Source organism: Phyllostomus hastatus, unplaced genomic scaffold (genome assembly GCF_019186645.2).
Source record: "Phyllostomus hastatus isolate PE091 unplaced genomic scaffold, TTU_PhHast_1.1 phas_contig_159, whole genome shotgun sequence".
Classification (NCBI taxonomy): Eukaryota; Metazoa; Chordata; class Mammalia; order Chiroptera; family Phyllostomidae; genus Phyllostomus; species Phyllostomus hastatus.
The window spans coordinates 5,767,018-5,788,465 of record NW_025333640.1 but is presented as its reverse complement, the minus strand read 5'-3'; the positions used below and the strand labels follow the sequence as shown (position 1 = coordinate 5,788,465).

Below are 21,448 nucleotides of genomic sequence, written 5' to 3'. Positions count from 1 at the left end.
CCTATGCAGTGGCATTCAATGCACACCTGGAACATACTAAGTGCTCTATAAATGCTTGTTGAATGAATGAACAAATGTTGAACTGAGTGTGGTAATTAAAGTTAGCAGAATTTCCAAGTATCTATTTTTCTTCTAAGCCAAACATGATTGCTACTCTAGGCTAATGCATTTTTAGTTATGTTTCAAGGCCAAATAAATTTGTAATAAAAAGTTATACGATAATCATTACACATTCTTAGTAGAGTATTTGTAATTGAGGAAGAATTTCACCCTTAACTATAGACACATTCTGTTAAGCCAGACTGTTCCTCTAAAGGGCTGACAGCGGCTATAAAAAAGCTTGTTCTTTCCTGCGCTTCTCTTCCTTTCATTTGTCTTCAAAGAATCCCTATTTGATGATAAAATAGAATCCATAAGAAGAAAGACCAAAAAGAAGGGCGAAACGATCAGTTTTGACCTTCGCGTCACCCCGTAGTTCGCGGCTCAAGCTTGGGCGTGCGCGCGCTTTTGAAAGTGAAAAGGATCCCAGTGTCAACGACTGTTGGCGAGTGTTTTGGCTTGCTGGCGGGACGCTGAAGTGGTCGTGGGATCCTGTTGGGGGACACTGGGTACCAATTTGAAGACATTCTTGGCCTGGACTTCTCGCCAGCCGGATCTCTTTCTATCCGGAGTGTGACTGCGGCAACCTGCGGCTCTAGTAAGGGGAGCTTTTCTCCAGCCCCTGACTGCGCGCCGGCCTGGGTGCGGGGTCCAGGGAACAAACACACCGCCGCTTACCCCCACCCCTACCCCCGACCCCCGGCCCAGGTCTTTGCGTTTGCTTTCTTAAGGAAAGTTGAAGACGTTGGAAATTACACTGGTAATTGTCTTAGGGTTCATCGTTGCGACCCCAACTCGAGTGCACGTCTGAATCACCGGGTAGGGTGGGGATTTCATGAAAGAGATTGCCCTTTCTCTAAGCAAAGCTTGACATTCTGTACTTTTAACGGACGCTCCCTGGGAGAATATGATGGTTAGACAGGTTTGGGGAACTCCGGGTCTAGCAAGCTGCCATTGTTTTGTTTTCAAATACGTTTTATTGATTATAATGTTACAGTTGTCTCATTTCCCCCTTTCACTCCCCTCCGCCCTGCACACCCCCTGCCACCCCACATTCCCCGCTTTAGTTCATGTCCATGGGTTGTACATGTAAGTTCTTTGGCTTCCCTTTTCCTATACTATTCTTGCCCTCCCCCTGTCTGTTTTCTACCTACCATCTATGCTACTTATTCTCTGTACCTTTTCCCCCTCTCTCCTCCTCCCACTCCCCTGTTGCTAATCCTCCATGTGATCTTTATTTCTGTGGTTCTGTTCCTGTTCTAGTTGTTTGCTTAGTTTGCTTTTGTTTTTGTTTTAGGTTTGGTTGTTAATAATTGCGAGTTTGCTGTCATTTTACCGTTCACATTTTTTATCTTTTTCTTAGATAAATCCCTTTAACATTTCATATAATAAAGGCTTGGTGATGATGAACTCCTTTAACTTGACCTTATCTGAGAAGCACTTTATCTGCCTTTCCATTCTAAATGATAGCTTTGCTGGATAGAGCAATCTTGGATGTAGGTTCTTGCCTTTCATGACTTGGAATATTTCTTTCCAGCCCCTTCTTGCCTGTAAGGTCTCTTTGGAGAAAGCAGCTGACAGTCTGATGGGAACTCCTTTGTAGGTTACTGTCCCCTTATCTCTTGCTGCTTCTAGGATTCGCCTTGGTGTGTTCCTCCTTGGAACCCAACTTCTTTGGGACTCTCTGAGCTTCCGGGACTTCCTGGAAGTCTATTTCCTTTGCCAGAATGGGGAAGTTCTCCTTTATTGTTTGTTCAGATAACTTTTCCACTTGTTGCTCTTCCTCTTCTCCTTCTGGTACCCCTATAATTCAGATGTTGGGACATTTAAAGAAGACCTGGAGGTTCCTAAGCCTCTCATTTTTTCGAATTCTTGTTTCTTCATTCTTTTCTGTTTGGTTGTTTCTTTCTTCCTTCTGGTCCACACCATTGATTTGAGTCCCAGTTTCCTTCCCATAACTATTGGTTCCCTGTACATTTTTCTTTATTTCACTTAGTGTAGCCTTCATTTTTTCATCTAATTTGCTAACAAGTTCAACCAATTCTGTGAGCCTCCTGATTACCAGTGTTTTGAACTGTGCATCTGATAGGTTGGCTATCTCTGTCACTTAATTGTATTTTTTATGGAGTTTTGATCTGTTCTTTAGTTTGGACCATTTTTTTGTCTGGGCGTGCCTGTTACCTATGGGGGCAGAGCCTTAGGTGTTCACCAGGGAGGGGTAACCCATGTTGCTTAGTTGTGACGCTGTTTGTCGGGTAGGGGTCCGAGAGAGAACAGTGGCGCTTGCTCCTCTCTCTGCTGGCTTTCAGTCACTTCCCCTGCTCCCTACAAGCAAATTGGGCCCTTCTGGTACTGATTCCCAGGTGGGTGGGCTTGTGTATGTTCTAGCAACCTAGGTCTCTCCACCGAACTCTCTTGTGAGGGTGGGAATTTCTCCTGCTGCTGCCTCAACCCCCACAGGTGTTTTTAATCACAGGTTTGAGGCTTTATTTCCCCACGCTGGAGCCCTGGGTTGCGAGGTCTGTTTTGCTCCCCAGTTGTTCCTCCCAGTTTATCTCCGGGCGAATGTGGGATTGCCTGCTCCACCAGCCGCCCCCGCAGCCTTGCCCGCCCTAGTCCTCCAGCCTCCAGCCACCGCCTGGCGTGGTCCTCTCCGAGCACCTGTCTCTGCCCCTCCTACGGTCTGGACGAGTGTGTCTTCTTTAACTCCTTGGTTGTCGGACTTCCACGCAGTTCAATTTTCTGTCAGTTCTGGTTGTTTTTTGTTTTTAAATTGTCGTTGTCCTCATTTTGGTTGTGCAAGGAGGCACAGTGTGTCTACCTACACCTCCATCTTGGCTGGAAATCTGCCATTGTTTTATTGCACAAATGGCGTTACTGGTATCGGGGTCCCAGGCAAGACCTTGGGCTGCAGGCGTATCTTAGTTGTGCACCAGCTCCAGGCTCAGGGGCTTGTGCTGCCTGAAACAGTTCATTGCTTCAGCCCAGTGAGTCTCAGTTACAGTCTTATGGGAGGCTAGAACTGGTGAAAGATTTCTGGTGGAAATGGAGGCGGTTGGGGGTTGAGAAAGGAGCGTAAAGCAGTTCCATGCTTTGCACCCCACAACTAATGTTGCTTCTGATGTTCAGGGGAGCTGACTGCGGTTGTTATAACAACCGGCTTTCTGTAAACTCCTGGGCTAGGGGTTAGGCACGGAATGAACAGTCCGTGCCTCTACTCCCCAGGAATCCTACTGAGGGTGCAAGTGTAAAGGGCCTTAGAAATAATCTGATCAGAACTTTCCCTTTCTGTAAATTCTGCATTTTCCCTCTATTTTGTTTCTCTTTTCTCAGTTATCTTTTTCTCTCGTTCTTGTTTTTCCTTTTTTCTACTGGCTATCTACACATTAGCTTCGCAGTAGTATCTATTTTTTTAGTCCTAAGGTGGCTTAGAAGTTCATGAAAAGGGGACCCTCTGTTGTAAATTAAGGCAAATCTGAAGACAGTGGTGATTGTAGCTACATTTAAAACAAATGAACAAACTTCTTATTGGAAAATTAAAGCTGGGCCTTTGAGGTGATTTCTTTGTTCTTGGCCCAGAGTTTTTAAAGATGGTATTTATTAAGGGGTCTATAAAAAATTATAGAAAACATTCTCTGCTTCCACATTTTCCATAGACAAACCAAATGAGCTTACAGACATGTCAGAACAACTTGCTTTACAATAAGTAACTCAGTGTTAAATCTAACTTTTTTAAAAAAGTAAAAGCAAAAAATATTTTTGTAAATTAAGAACTATGCTACAGAGAAAAAAGCTTGCATGTTATGTGCAATATGTGCATTTTATTTGCATAGTCAACTTTTATAATAGCTTATTGAGATACAGTTCACATAGCATACCTTTGAAAGTATATAATTCAGTAAAATATTCAAGTCTATATTTGAATATATTAACCACTACCTAATTTAGAACATTTTTGTCACCCCAAAAAGAAGCCCCACACCCACTGGCTGCTACTGCACCTCCTCCTTTTCCCCCAGCCCCTGGCAGCTGCCGATCTGTTTTCTGTCCGGACTGGCCCATTCTGGACATTTCATGTCAATGAAATGAAATATGTGGCTTCTTGTGTCTGGCCACTTCCACCTAGCATAGTGTTTTCAAGTTTCGTTTATATTATTGTATATACCAGAAGTTTATTCTTTTACTCCTTTTTATGACTGAATAATAATTGTATAGAATATGTATTTTGTTGAATAATATTCTGTCATCATCTGGTGGATATTTCTGTTTCCTCTTTTTGGCTGTTGTGACTGCTTGTATAGACAGTCTTTCAAGGGTATAAAAGACCCGTTAACTCTTTCCAGGAAGTGCAAGGAGGAGACTTTACCTTTTTGTACCAGGTGATTTTTTTTTAACCAAGTGCATGTATTTTTAATTAAGACCCTAAAAGTCCCAGTTACTAATAGTATGGTCTTGGGTAGGTAATTATACCTCTGGGTTTCAGTTTTCTTATTGTAAGTAAAATTGGACTAAATATTTGCCATGGTCATTTTCAGTTCTCAGATTTTATGTTTATATGATAAAGTGAATGCTAGTATTTTTTTCATGAATAAGTGTTGTATTCTTTATTACTTGCACTGTAACTTTCAATTTATTTTTGTGGTAGGACCTAGAGTGATTATTACGATGGAAGAAGTCAGTAATTTCAAGACGCCTAGCAAATTATCTGAAAAAAGAAAATCTGGTAAGATATAGAAACTTTTATTGTTATAGCTATTAGAACTGTCCTATTATTGTAGTTTGATGTTTTATCATACAGTTTTAGAGTAAGTCCTCTTTATAACGTTGATCTTAACAAATTAGATTTATTTTATAGGCCAGGATGTGGTTATCTGTGAGCTAATTTTTTTGACATTGTAACAGATTTGGAGGTTCTGTCTAGTGAAGAATCAACTTACCTTGAACCATTAAGGAACTCCTTATGTTTTCATTCTCTCGAATAGGCATTTCTCTTGTAAGGGAAACAAATTTTTAAGGTAATTCAAAGGACAATCTTCTTAACAAAAACAATTGGGTATTGATATGCAAATCAACCCTTAGCTCACCTATACACAAAAATGGTCACCATTATAAAATTTCTTGATGATAACAAGGAGAAAATCTTGTCACTCATTTGTAATACGTAGATTTTTGTGTATTGACCTGGTATGCTGCAAACATACTAAGCTCACTTCTTCTAGGAGCTTTTTTATAGATCACTGAGGATATTGTCCATTGTACGTAGTTGGTAACGGGTAGATAAAGACAGTTTTACTTCTGTTTCCTCATATGTATTATTTCATTTCTCTTTTCATTCCTGATGGCACTGGTTCCAGCATATTTTTTAATGGGAGAGGTGTGAGTAGATCTCCTTGCCTTGTTCACATGAAGTACAATATTATATTAGATGTAGGGCTTTTGTTTGTTTGTTTTTTCTAGTAGGCTATTTTTAGAGTAGTTAGAGTCGGAGTGACATTGAGTGGAGAATCCAGGGATTTCCCAGTCTCCCCTTCTGCCCTCAGCTGGGGCCCCTCCCAGTCCCCCGTTTCCACAGGTGCCCTTTACCAGGTTGATAATCAGGAACTTTTCTCTAATTCCTGATTGTTATCTTCATGAATGTGAGTTGGACTTTGTCTAGAGTTTTTTCAGAATCTGTTGGGATAGTTTTTTTCAGTCTGTAGATATGTTAAAATAAATTATGTTAATTTTCAAATGTTAAACCAACCTTTCATTCCTGGGGTAAAGCAAATTTAATCATGATATATTTTATATATTGCTTGATTCAGTTTGCTAATATTTTGTGTTCATGAGGGATATTTGACTGTAGCTGGATTTTTGTTTTTGTTTTGTAATGTCTGTCTAGTTTTGGTATCAGAGTATTGGGTATTCATAAAGTAAGATGGGAACCATTTCCTTATCCTGAAGAGTATGGGTAGAATTGATAGTACTTCTCTCTACCTGGTAGAATTCACCAGTACAGCCATGCGGTCCTGGAGTTGTCGTAGTAGGAAGACTGAACTGTGACTTGATGGTTAATAGATGCCAGTTTGTTCAAGTTATTTCTTGTTGTGTGAGCTTTGTTCGTGTGTTTTCAGGGAATTTGTCTGTTACTGCTAAGTTGTCAAATTTATTGTCATAAAGTTATTTATTATATACTCTTATTCCCTTTCTAATGTCAGCAGGATCTGTGGTAATACCTCTTTTTTGATTTCTGGTACTGATATTTTATGTTTTCTTCCTTGGTCAGTCAGATGTGCTTAGTTTATCTATCTTGGTGACTGTTTCATGCGCTTGAAAAGGTATTTCTTGGCAAAGTTGCCGGGCGCAGTGCTCCGTCAACACAGCTGGGTGGGTCTGGTGGACCGTCTGTGCTGTCTTGTGCTGGTCTCCTGTATCCCGGCCCGTCTTCTGTCTGTTCTGTTGCTGAGAGAGGTGTGTCTCCAGCTGCAGCTGTGGGTTTGTCTGTTTTTTTCTTTCAGTTCTATCCCTTGTTGCTGTGCATATTTTGAAGCTTGTTATTACATATGTGTACATTCAGGAAGGTTATTTCTTTGATGAATTTACTCCTTTACTGTTATGAATTGTTTTTCTTTATCTGGTATTATACTCTCTCTTTGAAGTTCGTTTTATGTGATACTAATTGAGCCACTGCAGTTTGATTCATGTTTGAATATTATGTTTCACCACTCTTTGCTTTTAACCTATTTGTGTCTTTGTATTTAAAGTGGGTTTATTATACAGCATGTGCTTATGTCTTGTTTTATCTATTCGGGCAACTTCTGCCTTTAATTGGACTGTGTAGCCACTGTCCACATGTGGTGACTTAAGCTTAGGTTGAAATGAATTAAAACTAAATACAGTTACAAATTTTGTTTCTCAGTTGTACTAGCCACATTTCAAGTGCTCAGTAACCACGTGTGGCTAGTGCAGCGGCACTGGGCAGCAGAAGTAGAACCTGTCCATCATAGCAGAAAGTCCTCTTGGAAAGCATGTTTAGACCATTTACACTCAATGTAATTGTCTGTGGTTGGATTCGAATCTGTTATTTTTCTATTGTCCCACAGCAAATGGTGATTTCCTTATTTTTTTCTAATATTTTCTCTGTGCTTCATTTTTGGTACTTTTTGTTGCTTTGTCCTAAAATTTTAGTGATCTTTTGCTCTATGACAATGTTATCCTTATCCCTTGTATTTTTCCACTGTTTAAAGTACCGTTATGATCTTTTTTTACTTCTCTGTCTTAACTTGTTATGGTCACATTTTCCTTTACATTATTGAGAATGTTTTTAAAGATTTATATCTTAAGGCTTTTACCTGCTACTTCTACATCACTGTCATTTTATGTTATGTTTCTCTTGACTTTTCTCCTGGAGTGGGTCATATTTTTTTGTTTCTTTCATACCTGGTAATTTTTTTTTGGTAGGGAGACATTTTACATTGTTGAGTGCTAAACTTCTTAAATTCCTTTGAAGGGTGTGTGATTTTTGTCGTGCTCCACCTGCAGTTAAGTTTTCTGCACATTAACTTGTTTCTTTTGAGGCTTGGCTTTTAGGCTTTGTTCTAACCTTTTCCCTTGGGCTAAAATTTAGCTGCGCTAAGTACTGAGTCATGGCCCTTTAGAGGACCTTACTCAGTGCCCTGTGTGTTAGCGAGTTACCACACTCCGGCTGGCGGCGACTACTTCTGGACTGTGTGATCTCCGTAATGAGTCAGCCTACTGCTGGGGTTTGGTGGTCTCCCCCGCGCTAGGGAGTCATGTCCATCCTGTGTGCAGAAAGTACTTCGATGCTTAAATGAAGACCTCTTTTCAGATCTCTGGAGCTTTCTCTCCTATTTTGTGGCTCCCTCTTTAGTTCTGTGCTCCATAAATTCTAGCCAAGTAGATCTTCCTGACCTCTGGTCTGTCTCCTCCATTTGACAAGACGTCTGAGCTGTGTTTCTTTGTGCCGTGGCCTGGAAACTGCCTTTAAGCAGTAAGTTAGAGCAGTGACAGGGCTCACCTCACTTGTTTCCTTCTCTCAAAGATCACAGTCCTTCTCTGCCTATTGTCCGGTGTATAAAGATGTTATGTTTTGTCAAGTTTTCTAGTGGAAATTCCAGGAGCAGTTAGTTATTCATTAGCAAAAGTAGGGCTCCTCTGTCTCATTTTTTATGACTGTATAATGATCTGTAATATAGATATAATTATGTCTTGTATATAATAATACAAGATATAATTATGACTAATGATGATTACTTAGGATTTTTTTGTTTGTTTCTACAGCCACAAAAGGGAATCCTGATATTCAAATATATATGCTTCCACGCACGTGTGTGTAGGTCATCTTTGGGCACATGCTGTACTGTAGGCATCAGCAAACTCCTTGTAAAGGGCCAGATAATAAATAGTTTAGGCTTTGTGGGCCACATAGGGGCACTATTGAATATTCCTTTTTACCTTTTTTTTTTTTTTTTTAAGAGAGAGAGAGGGAGAGAAACATCAATGTGTGTTTGCCTCTCACATGCCCCTCAGGCAGGGACCCAGCCCGCATCCCAGGCATGTGCCCTGACTGGGAATCGAACCAGTGACCCTTTGGTTTGTAGGCTGGTACTCAGTCCACCAATCCACACCAGCCAGGGCTTTTACCTATTTTTTTCAATCCATTAAAAAACAATTTTTAATTTGTGGGTCATATAAAAGCAAGCTATTTTCTGACTAGTACTTCAGTGTCACTGTAAGACAGAGCTCCAAAAGTAGACTTTGTCAAGGGGTCTCCATTTAAAATTAGGATGCAGAGTGTCCTAATTAGGCTGAATTAGAGCAATTAGGATTGCTCTCCAAAAGATTATGCCAATTAATACTCTTAACAATAGTATGTTGCAAATGTTAGGATGCATTTGTAGAAGTTTTTTCAAGTACTTATTTTTTATTTCTTTCTGGCATTTAGCATTGTGTTCAACTCCGTGTATAAGTATCCCTGCCTCCCCGTTTATGCAGAAGCTTGGCTACGGCACAGGGGTAAACGTCTACCTTATGAAAAGGTGAGTAGAGGATTTGAGATGAACCTTTTTATGTGAAACTGTAGTTCCCCTGTACTTGGAGACAAAGGAATATGCACATTCAAATACTTAGATTTGAGACATGTTCCTGATCCTCTCTGACTGCTATATTTGAGTCTTAGAACCTTTTATAACTTCATCAGGGCTCTGCCTGCAATACTTTTCACCTAGCTTTCTCCTGATGGATTATTAAAGGAGCAGTAATTCACCTTATAATTTTTCCTTGGCTTGTATAGGAAGGGAAGGGGAACCAGCCTGACCAACACAGCATGTTTTTAGGTTTATACTGTTTCTATGGTAGATAGAAATGCTTTCTTTAATAAAAAGCTGATGAATTGAGAGTAACATGGCAACGTGATGGAAGTGGGTATTCTTGAAGCATTTGTTCAGTTTAAACACCCCTTTGTGTTTGAACTTTTTGTATGTGCCTAAAAACTCTTGTCTAAGTTATTTTAAAAAATAAATTCTCATAGGTTTATGGCTAGTCTCTCTCTCTCTCTCTTTTTTTTTTAAAGAAAAATGTCTTTAAATGTAAAGTATATTGTCAACAAAGATATACGGTGTGTAACTTAATCAGAAAGCTTCCTGTGGCTGATAATTGGAAAACAGCAGTCCTGCCTGAGCCTTCCTCTCCTCATAACGTGTCCCGTCAGCCCGGGACTTCCCCTCCCTCCCGGCTACCCGGAGGTCTGTCTCCTTTGCTTCTCTGGTAACCTGGGTCCTCTGTTTCCCTGTGTCTCATGTCTTACTGTTTTGTGGTTTATATCTTGTTTTGTTTGAGGGTATCTAGTAGCTCCCTCTGAAAAGGTATACAGGAGCTACATTTTTGATCATTTACATTTCTGAAAATGTTTTCATTTTACCTTTATCCTTGAATGACCTTTTTTGTTCTTCTGGGCCAGAATTCTCCTTTGGCGGGTCATGAATTACTCTGTTCCTGTATGGTTCACAGGGATTCAGCTTTGCCACTAAACCTCAAGCTAAAGACCCTCTGCTTTAGCCCCTTTCAAAGTTAGTCTTCAGTCTTGAAAAGCAGGGGGGCTAGGGAATGAGCAGCTGCCTGATGATGTGGAATCAGGGAGGTGTCTAGGGAGGAATCCACCTGCTTTTGGAATAACTTTCAAGAAGTTCACTGGGCCTGTTAAGTCATTTACTATCATCTGCCTTCCAGCTTCCAAAAGTGTGTTGCTATTGTCTCTTGCTTATTATTCCCATCCTTGTTGGTGGGTATATGTCTTAAAATACCCCTTTGCTTTTATTTTAGTGAGGCTTGAGAGGGCTCAAAATTTTATGTGTATTTTAAGCAATCGTTTCTGAAAGTATAATTTAAGTGTTAAATCAAGTTTGTATCCCTAGATTAAACTCAATATACTGTAATAGTTTTTGATGTATTATTTTAAAATATACTGATAGATACAGTTTGCTATATTTAGAATTTTTGCATCTGTGATAGAACTGAAATTGGCCTGTAATTTTCCTTTTATTGCTGTGTCAGTCTGGTTTTTTAAATTAAGGTTATACTAGACTCTTAGCTCATTTCCTTTCTGTTCCTTGGAACAGGTTGAATGATAGGTTCCTTGAAAGTTTAGTAAACTCACTTGGAAAGTTATGAAGGCTTTGTATTTCTTGTGGGAAGATTTTAAACTCTTGATTAAATTCCTTCCTTCATCAGTTTTCTTAGATTTTTCTAAGAATTTGACCATTTTGTCTTTTAAATTTATTGGCTAAAAATGTTAGTATTTATTCACTTATATTTTTAAATCTATCTGCCCAGTAATGTCTCTATTTTTTTATTGTAATATTATTTTTACCTCATTTTGTTTTTTTCCTTGTGCAATCCATTCAGAAATCTGTCTGCTTTATTAGCCTTTTCAGTAACCTAACTTTTAGCTTGGCAAAGTGTTTTATTCAGATTTCATAAATGTGTTTTTTGTCGTTCTGTAGACTAGGATATGTTATGGAAAAGGTGAAGATGTACTTGATCACTGTTGATTCTAAACATTCAAGGCTTATGGGTACCCCTTGATAATTGAAAAAAAAATTTTTTAAATAAAATGACACAATAGAGGTTATCTCCAAATGCTGTTGTTATCTAAAACTGGAGATGTAAGAATAGTTTAGATAAGTCTGTAGATGACAGATGTATATCTATTAAGAAATCTAGTGATCCCTTGAGTACATGTGTGTGTGTTTTTTTTTTAAGATTTCATTTATTTATTGTTAGAGAGGGGAAAAGAGGGAGAAAGGGAGAGAGAGATCAGTGTGTGGTTGCCTCTCACCCGCCCCAACTGGGGAGCTGGCCCACAACCCAGGCATGTGCCCTGACTGGGAATCAAACCGGCAACCCTTTGGTTCACAGCCCATGTTCAATCCACTGAGCTATACTAGCCAGGGCCGTGTATTTTTATTTTTTATTTTTTATTTTTAAAAAAGGTCCTGCAATCATGGAGCTATGCTTATGAGGTAATACAAAGCTAAACAGATTTTTGGTTCATTCTGTTATGTTCTTATAGATTGACTTTAACTTTTGAGGCTGTTTACTAACTTTTGTACACTTTGCTTTCATAATTCGCTATCCTCTTAAATAAATGGCTACCTTGTCAGATAAACTTCTCTCCAACTTTGTTGTGCCTGTTTGTTTATTAGGTAAAACACTTACACTTTATTAAGATGGTCAGTCTTCCTAGAAAATAGACAACTTACCTTTTTCTTCTTATTTGTATCTTTATTATTATTGCTTTAACTGTTGTCTTTGAGTATGCAGTGAAAGATATAAGATGGATTAGTTAGTGGCAAGGCACAATATTCGTTGGTGAAGAACAGTCTGCTGTTCTTTGGATGATTACATATGTGCCAAATATTTCTTGTATGTCTCTTCTTTAAGTTTTTTTCTTAGAGTCCTGACTGGTCTGGCTCAGTGGATTGAGTGCCAGCCTGTGAACCAAAGGGTTGCCGGTTCGATTCCCACTCAGGGCACATGCCCGAGTTTTAGGCCAGATCCGCAGAAGGGGGTATGTGAGAGGCAACCACACATTGATGTTTCTCTGTCTTTCTCCCTCCCTTCCCTGCTCTAAAAAAATAAAATCTTTAAAATAAACAAATAAATAAATAAGTAGTTTCTTAGAGATTAGTGTTTATTACTTTAGTATTCTAGAACTTGTCTCTGGTACATATAGTTAAATGTTTGATAAGTACTTGGTAGTGTGATATGCTTTAATAGAAAAATATAAAAAGAGTAATCTTGAAGTTTAAAATTTATAACATTCCACCTTTTTCTTTCTTCTCTTTTTACTATCTCCTCCCTTCCAGCAATAGATATTCAGACTATTCTTATAATCAATACATATGTCAGCTATTTATCTCAGTTGAAAAGGAAATGTAGCGGAGGTGTTGATAGTCCAAAATTTGTAAATATTCTTTTATAAAACAACAAATCATTATCAAGTCCATTTCAAAATTTGGTAGTTCTTGTTAGTCATTTGAAATGTATAGTTATTAATCTTTATACATTATGATTATTTTTTTAAGATCTCCAAGAGGCTTGTCTTACTCTCCTTGGGCTGTGAAAAAGATTAATTCTAAATGTAATGGTCATTATCAAACTATGTATCAAAAGAGGCTAACTGATGAAGCTAAGATTTTGAAAAGCCTTCATCATCCAAACATTATAGGTAAGTTTAAATTTATTTGGTAGCAGTTTCTGATTTATTACTCTGTTTATCAGAAAAAGTTTGTGTAATTTCTTAACCAGTTTCAGTAATAAAAGTGAAGAGGATGGTGGTAGAGTTTGGTAAGAATCAAATTAATGTGAGCATTCTAAAATAAAAATTATATAATATTCTTAGATGCTTAAGTATAAACTTAGTACTTCATGGGAATAGATAGTCATGCTGGTACTATGGAGGATTTGGGAATATAAAATGATCTTCATTTGGATAATTTCCCTGTTTGCATTTTTAATATAAGTAGGGCTTGTGAACCATTATATTTAGGAAAGCATAAAATATTTCAAAATTTTAATTTATGATACTATTTGCAAGCGCTGATGGCATTTTAAGTTAGATCTATTGAATTAGTTTTGTAAATAATAACTGTTTCATTGTAATTTGTCAGTGTTAATCCAGATCCATTTTCAGTCACAGCTTTATGTAAAACATAAGAACTGTTGTTCTTCTCTATTCTAGTAAGAAAATGTTATGTTTCTTAAAGGTTATCGTGCTTTCACTGAAGCCAGTGATGGTAGTCTGTGTCTGGCTATGGAATACGGGGGTGAAAAGTCTCTAAATGACTTAATAGAAGAACGAAATAAAGACAGCCAAGGTCCTTTTCCAGCAGTCATAATTTTAAAAGTTGCTTTGAACATGGCAAGAGGGTTAAAGGTAACTATGCCATTATATTTTATATGACTTTCATGGAACACTAATAAGCTAAATACTTTAATACCTAATTACATGGTAGGATTCCCCCTACAGCCCCACAAAAAGGGGTTGCCTTAAGTGAAAGTTGCCTTATGGAATCCTTTATATTGCAAACTGCACAATTTTCTTGATCAACAAAGTTGATTGTTTTGAGGCCTTTGCGTAGCCTGAAATAGCCCAAGTCAGGTAGTTTTGCTTATAGAAGATCACATGTTAGATTTAGTTAAAAAAGGATTAAATTTAATATACATTTACTGATTATGCCTGAGGATGTAGCCTACGCCCCTATTGATGTAAACAAGTGTCTTAAAGATTGCTCTGTGGGATAAGTTTTGAGCATCAAGAGTAGTCATCTACAAGTCAAATGAAAAAAAAGTTCTTACTTCCATGCAAATAAATTATTGTGCCTTTGGATGGACACAGTGTTAGAAATAAAAAGAATTCTATACCCTAACTACCTTAAACAGCAGTTTCGTTGTTCCCAGAAAACAGTTGAATGATTCAGAGCAGACCATGTGATGTTACTGATGTCAAAGTTACACGTTAGAGTTGAAATAAAATTGATTCATGAAACGTAAACCGGAAAATGGCAATATTTCTAAATATGTATATATTTTAATATGTGTATAAAAAATCTTCAGTGGATAGGACAAATTAAATCATTTAAATTATTTAATAAATAATTAAAATATGTGGAATTAATAAATTATGTTATAAATATATTCAAGCAGGAGGAGCAGAGTTGCGCAGTGGAAGCGTGCTGGGCCCATAAATATATTCAAGCATATTCTCTTTTTAGGCAACATTTAAATTAAGCACAGTGAGTGTTTCAGGTTATATTCCAAGAACTGTCTCTGCATCATTTTCAAACCCAGTCACAGCAGATGCTCAAATGCTGATGAATGAACAAATAGCTGTTTTGTAGGATATTTTTGATTATGGATGAATATCGTTAGCAATTCTAAGAAAGGGTTAATGTGTAAAACAAAATACAGTCTTAGATTCTATTTCTGTGTCTTCTTGTTGTGAGTTATGTGAAGCCCCGAGTCACCTGCTGTTTTACGTTATCTGTTTGTTTGAAGAACGTGTGCCTCAGTGTGAAGGGTTCAAAACTAGTCCTGAAAATTTCCAGCCTCAAGTAAAGTTGCAGTGTATTCTGATATTTGCTGTAGCATCTTTTGATATAAAAGTATGTAAGCTGGGTTTGTAAATAAAAAGCTTATCTTTAAGTAGACATCCATCTCAAACAAGTCCTTTTAGTTTTCTGGTCAGTATGGCAGACCGGCATGGGATGTTTCCTTCTCGAGCTTGAAATGATTTGAAGTGATGGACAAGTAAAATCCTGTCATTTGGGGAGTTCAAACTCTATTTGTTTGAAGGCCATTTTATTTATACGTGCATAAATATATATACTTTTATTTTTGCTCAGATATGTTAAATTTTTCACTATTTTAGTATCTGCACCAAGATAAGAAATTGCTTCATGGAGATATAAAGTCTTCAAATGTGGTAATTAAAGGTAATTTTGAAACAATTAAAATCTGTGACGTAGGAGTCTCACTACCACTGGATGAAAATATGACAGGTGAGTATTCTAATTTTTTAAATTTGTTTTTATATAATTTTAAAATTTCTAATTATATATTTAAATAGATAAGTTCACGTTCTTCAAAAATTTAAAGTGCAGAATAAAAAGTATTTCTCCTGTTTCTCTCAGCCTCCAGCTCCCTCTCTTGCTGTACACACAATATAAATTATTTTCTTATTAATATACATTTTAACTGAAGATAACTTGAACTGTTTCTAACCTAGATTGGGGTTTTTAAGTGGTAGAAGATAAAATTTTAATAAGTTTCATACAGAAATGTATTTGGTACCAGTGCAGTGACAAGGTTTGGGAGAAGGAGAGGACCCTGGAGTGGAAGTAGCAGAGAGGTGCAAGTGGAGGCCAGCCTTCTGCTCTTTGCTCCCTGTTTCCCCCCGCCCCCACTCCTTCTCTCTTTATTATAAATGCTCGACGTTCTCTTCCTAGGGAATTTAAGGTATGTTCTTAGTGAGAGCCTAGAGACAGTCTTAAAAAGAAAGCTTTTGCATTCAGCTATTTAATACATAACACTTTAATTTTCCTCTTTATTTGAATGTTGTTTAGAACATATGTACACCTTAATTTCTAGCGAAAGTTAATGCCTACAAGTTGAATTAAAAAGTCTAAATAGTCATGAACCCTCAGGCTAAATAACTGCTACGAATTTGAAACTTAGAAAATAAAAGAATTTGTTGAAAAGAAAAATAAGATATTTAGCATAATTTTCTCAACCATTCATATATTAAGTAGATAAAACTGAGATGTAGAAGATTGAGTAGGTAATATGGTCAATCTCTGCATTAGACTATTTATTAAAATTGACCATATATATTAGGTTATAAAAGAAAACCTGAGATTACAAAAACTGGAAATAGCTTAGTGGTTGACATTCATTGTCCTCAGTGCTATATATATAGGTATTATAATACAATTGGAAACAAAGGAACCCAAATGTTTTGGGAATTTAAAATACTTGTAATTGAGTCTTAGTTGGGTTGCTCAAGAAAAAAAGACCACAAATCACAATATTAAGAATGAGAGGTAATTGCCACAGCTTTCGCACATATTTAAAGATCTGTAGATTGTCACAGATAGCTCTGTGCCAACAGATTTGACGACTTAGATGAAAAGAACAATTTCCTTGAAAAATACAATTTACTAAAATTGATACAGGAAGAAATAGGAAATCCAATAGCCCCATGTGAAAGAAACATTCCCCCATTGAAAACCCAAAACCCAGACTGCTTTTCACTGTTAATTTCTATCAAACATCCAAGGAAGAAATGGCACTGGTTTTTACAGTTTGGGTTTTTTCCCCCCAGAAAGTAGAGGAGTGGGGACCACTGCCTAATTTGTTCTGAGACCAGCCTAAAAGATAGTACATCTGACCAACTAGGTTTTATCCCAGGAAAGGCAAGTTAACATTCAAGAGTCAACACAATTTACCATATTAACAGACTTGAAAACTACATAGTCATCTCAATGGATGCAGAAAAATCATTTGACAAAATCTATCTTCCACTCGTGATTTAAAAAAAACTTGCTAAATAGAGGAGAGAACTTAACTTCAGAAGGGGTATCTGCAGGGAAGCCTGCAGGCAACACTGCACTTCAGTGGAGGACGAAGGCAGCATGCCTGCTCTGGTCGGCGGGATCAGCGCTGTCCTGTGGTCCTCGTGAAAGCCATCAGGATTGGAAAGGAAATGAAACTGTTCATGTTTACAGTTGATGTGATTGTTTACATCTCAATCTACAAAAGAACTACTAGAACTAATAAGTGAAATTATCTGTTATATTTCTACATATATAGTACCAAAAAGCATAAAATATTTAAGAATAAACCTAACAAAAAAGCCAACCAGGTACAGAACACCATAAAACATCACTAAGAGAACTGAATGGGGTGTAAGTAAATGGAGAAAGATCATGACTGTGGATTGGCAGGTTCAATACTGTGTACCATGTTAATTCTTCCCAAACTGATCTGCAGATTCCATCCAGTCCCAACCAGCATTTTAGCTGGCCTTTTCTTGAAATTGAAAAGTTGACTGAAATTTAAATGGAAATGTGAGTGGATCTGTGTCATTCCTGGGCAGAAGCCAGTATGTGACTAGACCCTTTCCCTTTTCCCTGAGTTTGCAATAACAGGCACATAGGAATGGTCCTTCACTCAGTCAATAATATGGAGTAGCATAGTGTGAAAACTGAAGAAGCAGGCACAGGGATTAAATGGTCTGTCTGCTTACAGTCACACAGCTTGAAAATGTCTTTGAACCCGGGCAAGACAATCTAGCTGCAGAGTCTGTACTCTTGACATCCATAATCTGTTTATACTCTTAGCACTTTCTAAGAGAATTGCTGTTTATGTACACCCTTGCCAGCTATCCAGCTTTCTGAATATCAGTCTGATAGGGAAAAAGTAATCCTTATTAATGAGTTGAGTGTATTCTTTTCATGTTTACTGGCTATATTTAATAACTTGAATTACATGTCAAATCATTTGCCCTTTATTATTATTATTTTTGGGGGTGGGGTGGGGTAGGGGGAGTGGTTTGCTTGCCTTTCTTGCTGATTTCTAGTGTTGCCGTTGAGACAATTTCACCTGCGTTTTACTTGTTTCAGTAACTGGCCCGGAGGCTTGCTATATTGGCACTGAGCCTTGGAAACCCAAGGAGGCTTTGGAGGAGAATGGCATTATCACGGACAAGGCGGACATATTTGCCTTTGGCCTTACTCTGTGGGAAATGATGACTTTGTCTATTCCACACATTACTCTTTTGGACGATGATGATGACGGTATAACTATATATTTTTAATGTAAATCCCGGTGTGTTTGGTTTGAAGTAAGATTAGTTTATAAAATTTTGTTTTTCTATTAAGTTAGTTTTAAAACAAGCAAAGTGATTTAGTGGCATGAGGTATAGATTATATTAGTACTGATGACTAATTTGGTACCATCTTGGTTTAATTTTATACAATTGAGATATAGATTAATTCAGAACAGGGAGATAAACTGAGAAAATTCAGAGGAGCAAAAAGTTACTTTAAAAACTTCCCTGGCCTGAGATTAGAAAGCTGTCCTAGTAAGGGGCTGATGATCACAGATTAAATCCATGACAGTAGCTAATCTTCACCATGGCCAGACTATTGAAGAGACTGTGGTTATAATAATGAAAAGCATATTGGATGATAAATTCTTGTTTCAAAAGGGTGAGTTTGAGCAGTTGATAAGTCCATGATTTAAAGTGACGTTATTTGTTTCAAACTCCTTCATGAGCAGATAAAACTTTTGATGAAAGTGACTTCGATGACGAAGCGTACTATGCGGCTTTGGGAACTAGGCCAGCTATTAATATGGAAGAACTGGATGAAACATACCAGAAAGTAATTGAGCTCTTCTCTGTATGCACTAATGAAGATCCTAGAGATCGTCCTTCTGCTGCACACATTGTCGAAGCATTGGAAGTAGATGTCCAGTGAGCTCATACTCCCAACTACCTGAGCTTCAAGTATGGCTTATGTGTATAACTGTTCTGTTTATTATATTTATGTAGTTACTATGATAATCCATACTTATTAGACTCTTTGAGAGTGGCCTATTTTAGAACCATAGCACCTTGTTAACATTTGAAAACTATTTCTATTATAAAGGTATTTCATGTGATCAGCATGTGATATCATAGTGGGTTTTCTGTAAATATAAAGTTTAAGAAACTATTTTGAGTTTATAAGTATTGAAACTTACTCATAGAGATTTAAAACAATAGCAATATTTGTCTAACATTAATTTGGGTAGAGTAACCAATAACTATTAATGATTTTAAATATTCTATTTAATGGATCTATTTAAATTAGCACTTTGCAGTACAAAATGTGTCTACATTTGCTTTTCTTTTAAAACATTAAACTTTGCTGTTCTTTCTGGGCTGTTGTGCTTATTTAATATGGTTTCTGGGAGCTGAGAGACTGTGGCTCAAAAGAGTAGCTCCTTGGCGAAGGCTTGTCTTGCCCTCCCGGTTCTCCACAGATCTTTGGTCTTTGCTTTCATTTATTTAATGTGTTTTCTGTACTGAGATCCCTTTTCTACTTAATCTAAAGCTTAAGCATTTCACAGTTCTGGTGTGTAAAAACAGTAAAACTAATAGTGTGATAGAAAATAAAGGACACTTTAGTTACCAGAAGAGTATTATTTCTTTCATCTCCATTGCTCTGAGTGTTGTCAGTGAAGTTGCTGAGTGAGTGAAGGGGTTTCTCTCTTGTCCTTATTTTGGTAATCTGTAAAGTGAGGGTGATTTGGACCAGTAGTTTTTATCTGTCAATCACAGCCGCCCCTGGGAATTTTCGGTTATTGAATTGTGCCTGTCTAGGTGGTAGGCCTGGAATTGACTGTAGAAAGAATTTTTAAAATTACTGTTAAAGGGAGGATTGAACCACTGTGCTGTGAGCATTAGCAATTTTAGAATCCACTGGAGGGTTGATATTGTTTTTTAATTTTTAGAGAGAGGGGAAGAGAGGGAGAGAGACATTGATGTGCCAGAGAAACATTGATTGGTTGCTTCTTGCATGTTCCCAATCAAGGACCTGACCTGCAACCCAGGCATGTGCAATTGAGTCGCTGACCTTTTGGTTTGCAGGATGATGGCCAATCCATGGCGGAGCCATGTCTGTCAGAGCTACAGGGTTCCTATTATGTGAGATTGTACCAAGCAATGGTACACAGATTAGTAAGCATACCTTCTATCAAAATATTAATGTGACAGCCCTGGCTGGCGTGGCTCAGTGGATTGAGCCTCTGCCTATAACTGAAAGGCTGCTGGTTAGAGTCCCGGTCAGGGCACATGCCTTGGTTGCAGGTCTGGTCCCCAGTTGGGGGCATGCAAGAGATGACCTGTCAATGTTTGTTTCTCTCCCTCTTTCTCCCTCCTTCCCCTCTCTCTAAAAATAAATAAAATCTTTAAAACCTACAAGGTGAAATTTTAAAAAAATAGTATGACACAAAAATAACGATCAAAATAAAATGAGAAAAGATTTTTAATGAAAAAAAAACAGATTTGTGGGATATGGTTAAAGATGTGCTTATTGAAACATGTAATATTAGAAAAGTCTGAAGGCCCTGGGGTTCTCGCTGCCAGGTCACAAAGCAAGACTTATCCTGTCCTTAAAAGCCTTGAAACCTGGCATTGACTTGGCCTCTTTATGGATGAAAGTCCTGTCCAGGAGAGTTCATCTGAATTGAATTTTGGCTGTCATGTAAATTTCCTCCACAATCAGCATATCTAGAGTTTCTAAAAATCCTTCAGCTGCTTTCACATCAGTACCTGCAGACTCATTGCTCACTCTTACATTATGTAAGGGATGACAAACGATTCTTAATCATTTAAACCACTCAGAGCTAGCAGTAAATTCAACGTCATAGTTGGGTCCAGCCTTTCATCATCTCAAGCAAACCTTTTGCTTTCCAGTGACCATCTGGGGCTGAGAGGGTCATGCCTGTGTCTGGTCTTGAAGCCAGGTTGAGAAGTTTCTCCAGTTTTTGTTAGTATTCCCTTCAGTGAAGCAGGTTCCTTAACAGTTTCCATCACTTTGTTCTTGCTCTTCAAGAATGTGGCTTTGGTGGAGTGGGACATAATCTGACTAGTGAGCAATAGTGTCATTGATTTTCCACCTTTCAGTCCTTCCTTAATCACTTTGAATTTCCAATTCAGTCCCTCAAGGTGGCCTCTCTTAGCAGTGGATTTTAGATGCTTAAGGGCCATGATGAACAAAACAACATGAGATTAAATCAAGAGAAAAATATGCAATCAAGAAATGCATTTAAACACAAGATGTATGAGGCTGCTACTGGAGTAACAGCATACTGTTTTAGAGTATACGTTTTAAAATAAGTAGAGTACACCAAAATAATGGTAAAGTGTAGTAATACACAAATCAGTAAGTCATTTGTTATTAAGTATTGTGTACTGTACATACTTGTATGTGCTATTCGTTTATACTACTAGCAACTCAGTATTTTTTATACCAGGATCCCCACAGAAACATGAGTAACATGTTACCCTGTGACATTCCGGTGACGGTGATGTTGCTAGCTAGGCAGTTTTCCACCTGCACTATAATCTTGTGGGACCACCATCATATATTCATTGTGTTGTTCATTGAAATGTCAGGTGGCACATGACTATGTACTTGTATTATATTTTCACTGCCCGAAAAATCCTGTGCTCCTACGTGTCTCTCCCTCAGCCACATATATTTTTACTCTCCAGTTTTGCCTGTCCAGAATGTCATGTACT

General features: G+C 37.7%; 1 protein-coding gene across 1 annotated transcript; it reads left to right on the top strand.

Moving 5' to 3' along the window:
• Positions 1–536: 536 nt before the first annotated feature.
• On the top strand, positions 537–19,310 carry PBK (PDZ binding kinase). Its single transcript, XM_045831497.1, has 8 exons — positions 537–697; positions 4,745–4,822; positions 9,044–9,137; positions 12,684–12,826; positions 13,365–13,534; positions 15,029–15,158; positions 17,781–17,954; positions 18,439–19,310. The coding sequence occupies exons 2-8, from the start codon at positions 4,765–4,767 to the stop codon at positions 18,636–18,638; spliced, it is 969 nt and encodes a 322-aa protein (XP_045687453.1). The 5' UTR covers positions 537–697; positions 4,745–4,764; the 3' UTR covers positions 18,639–19,310.
• The last annotated feature ends 2,138 nt before the right edge of the window (positions 19,311–21,448 follow it).

Coding starts and splice junctions, on each gene's coding strand:
- PBK (XM_045831497.1), top strand. CDS start 4,765: ATGGAAGAAGTCAGTAATTTCAAGACGCCTAGCAAATTATCTGAAAAA. Junction 9,138..12,683: donor AACGTCTACCTTATGAAAAG/GTGAGTAGAGGA, acceptor TATTTTTTTAAG/ATCTCCAAGAGGCTTGTCTT. Junction 17,955..18,438: donor TTTGGACGATGATGATGACG/GTATAACTATAT, acceptor CTTCATGAGCAG/ATAAAACTTTTGATGAAAGT.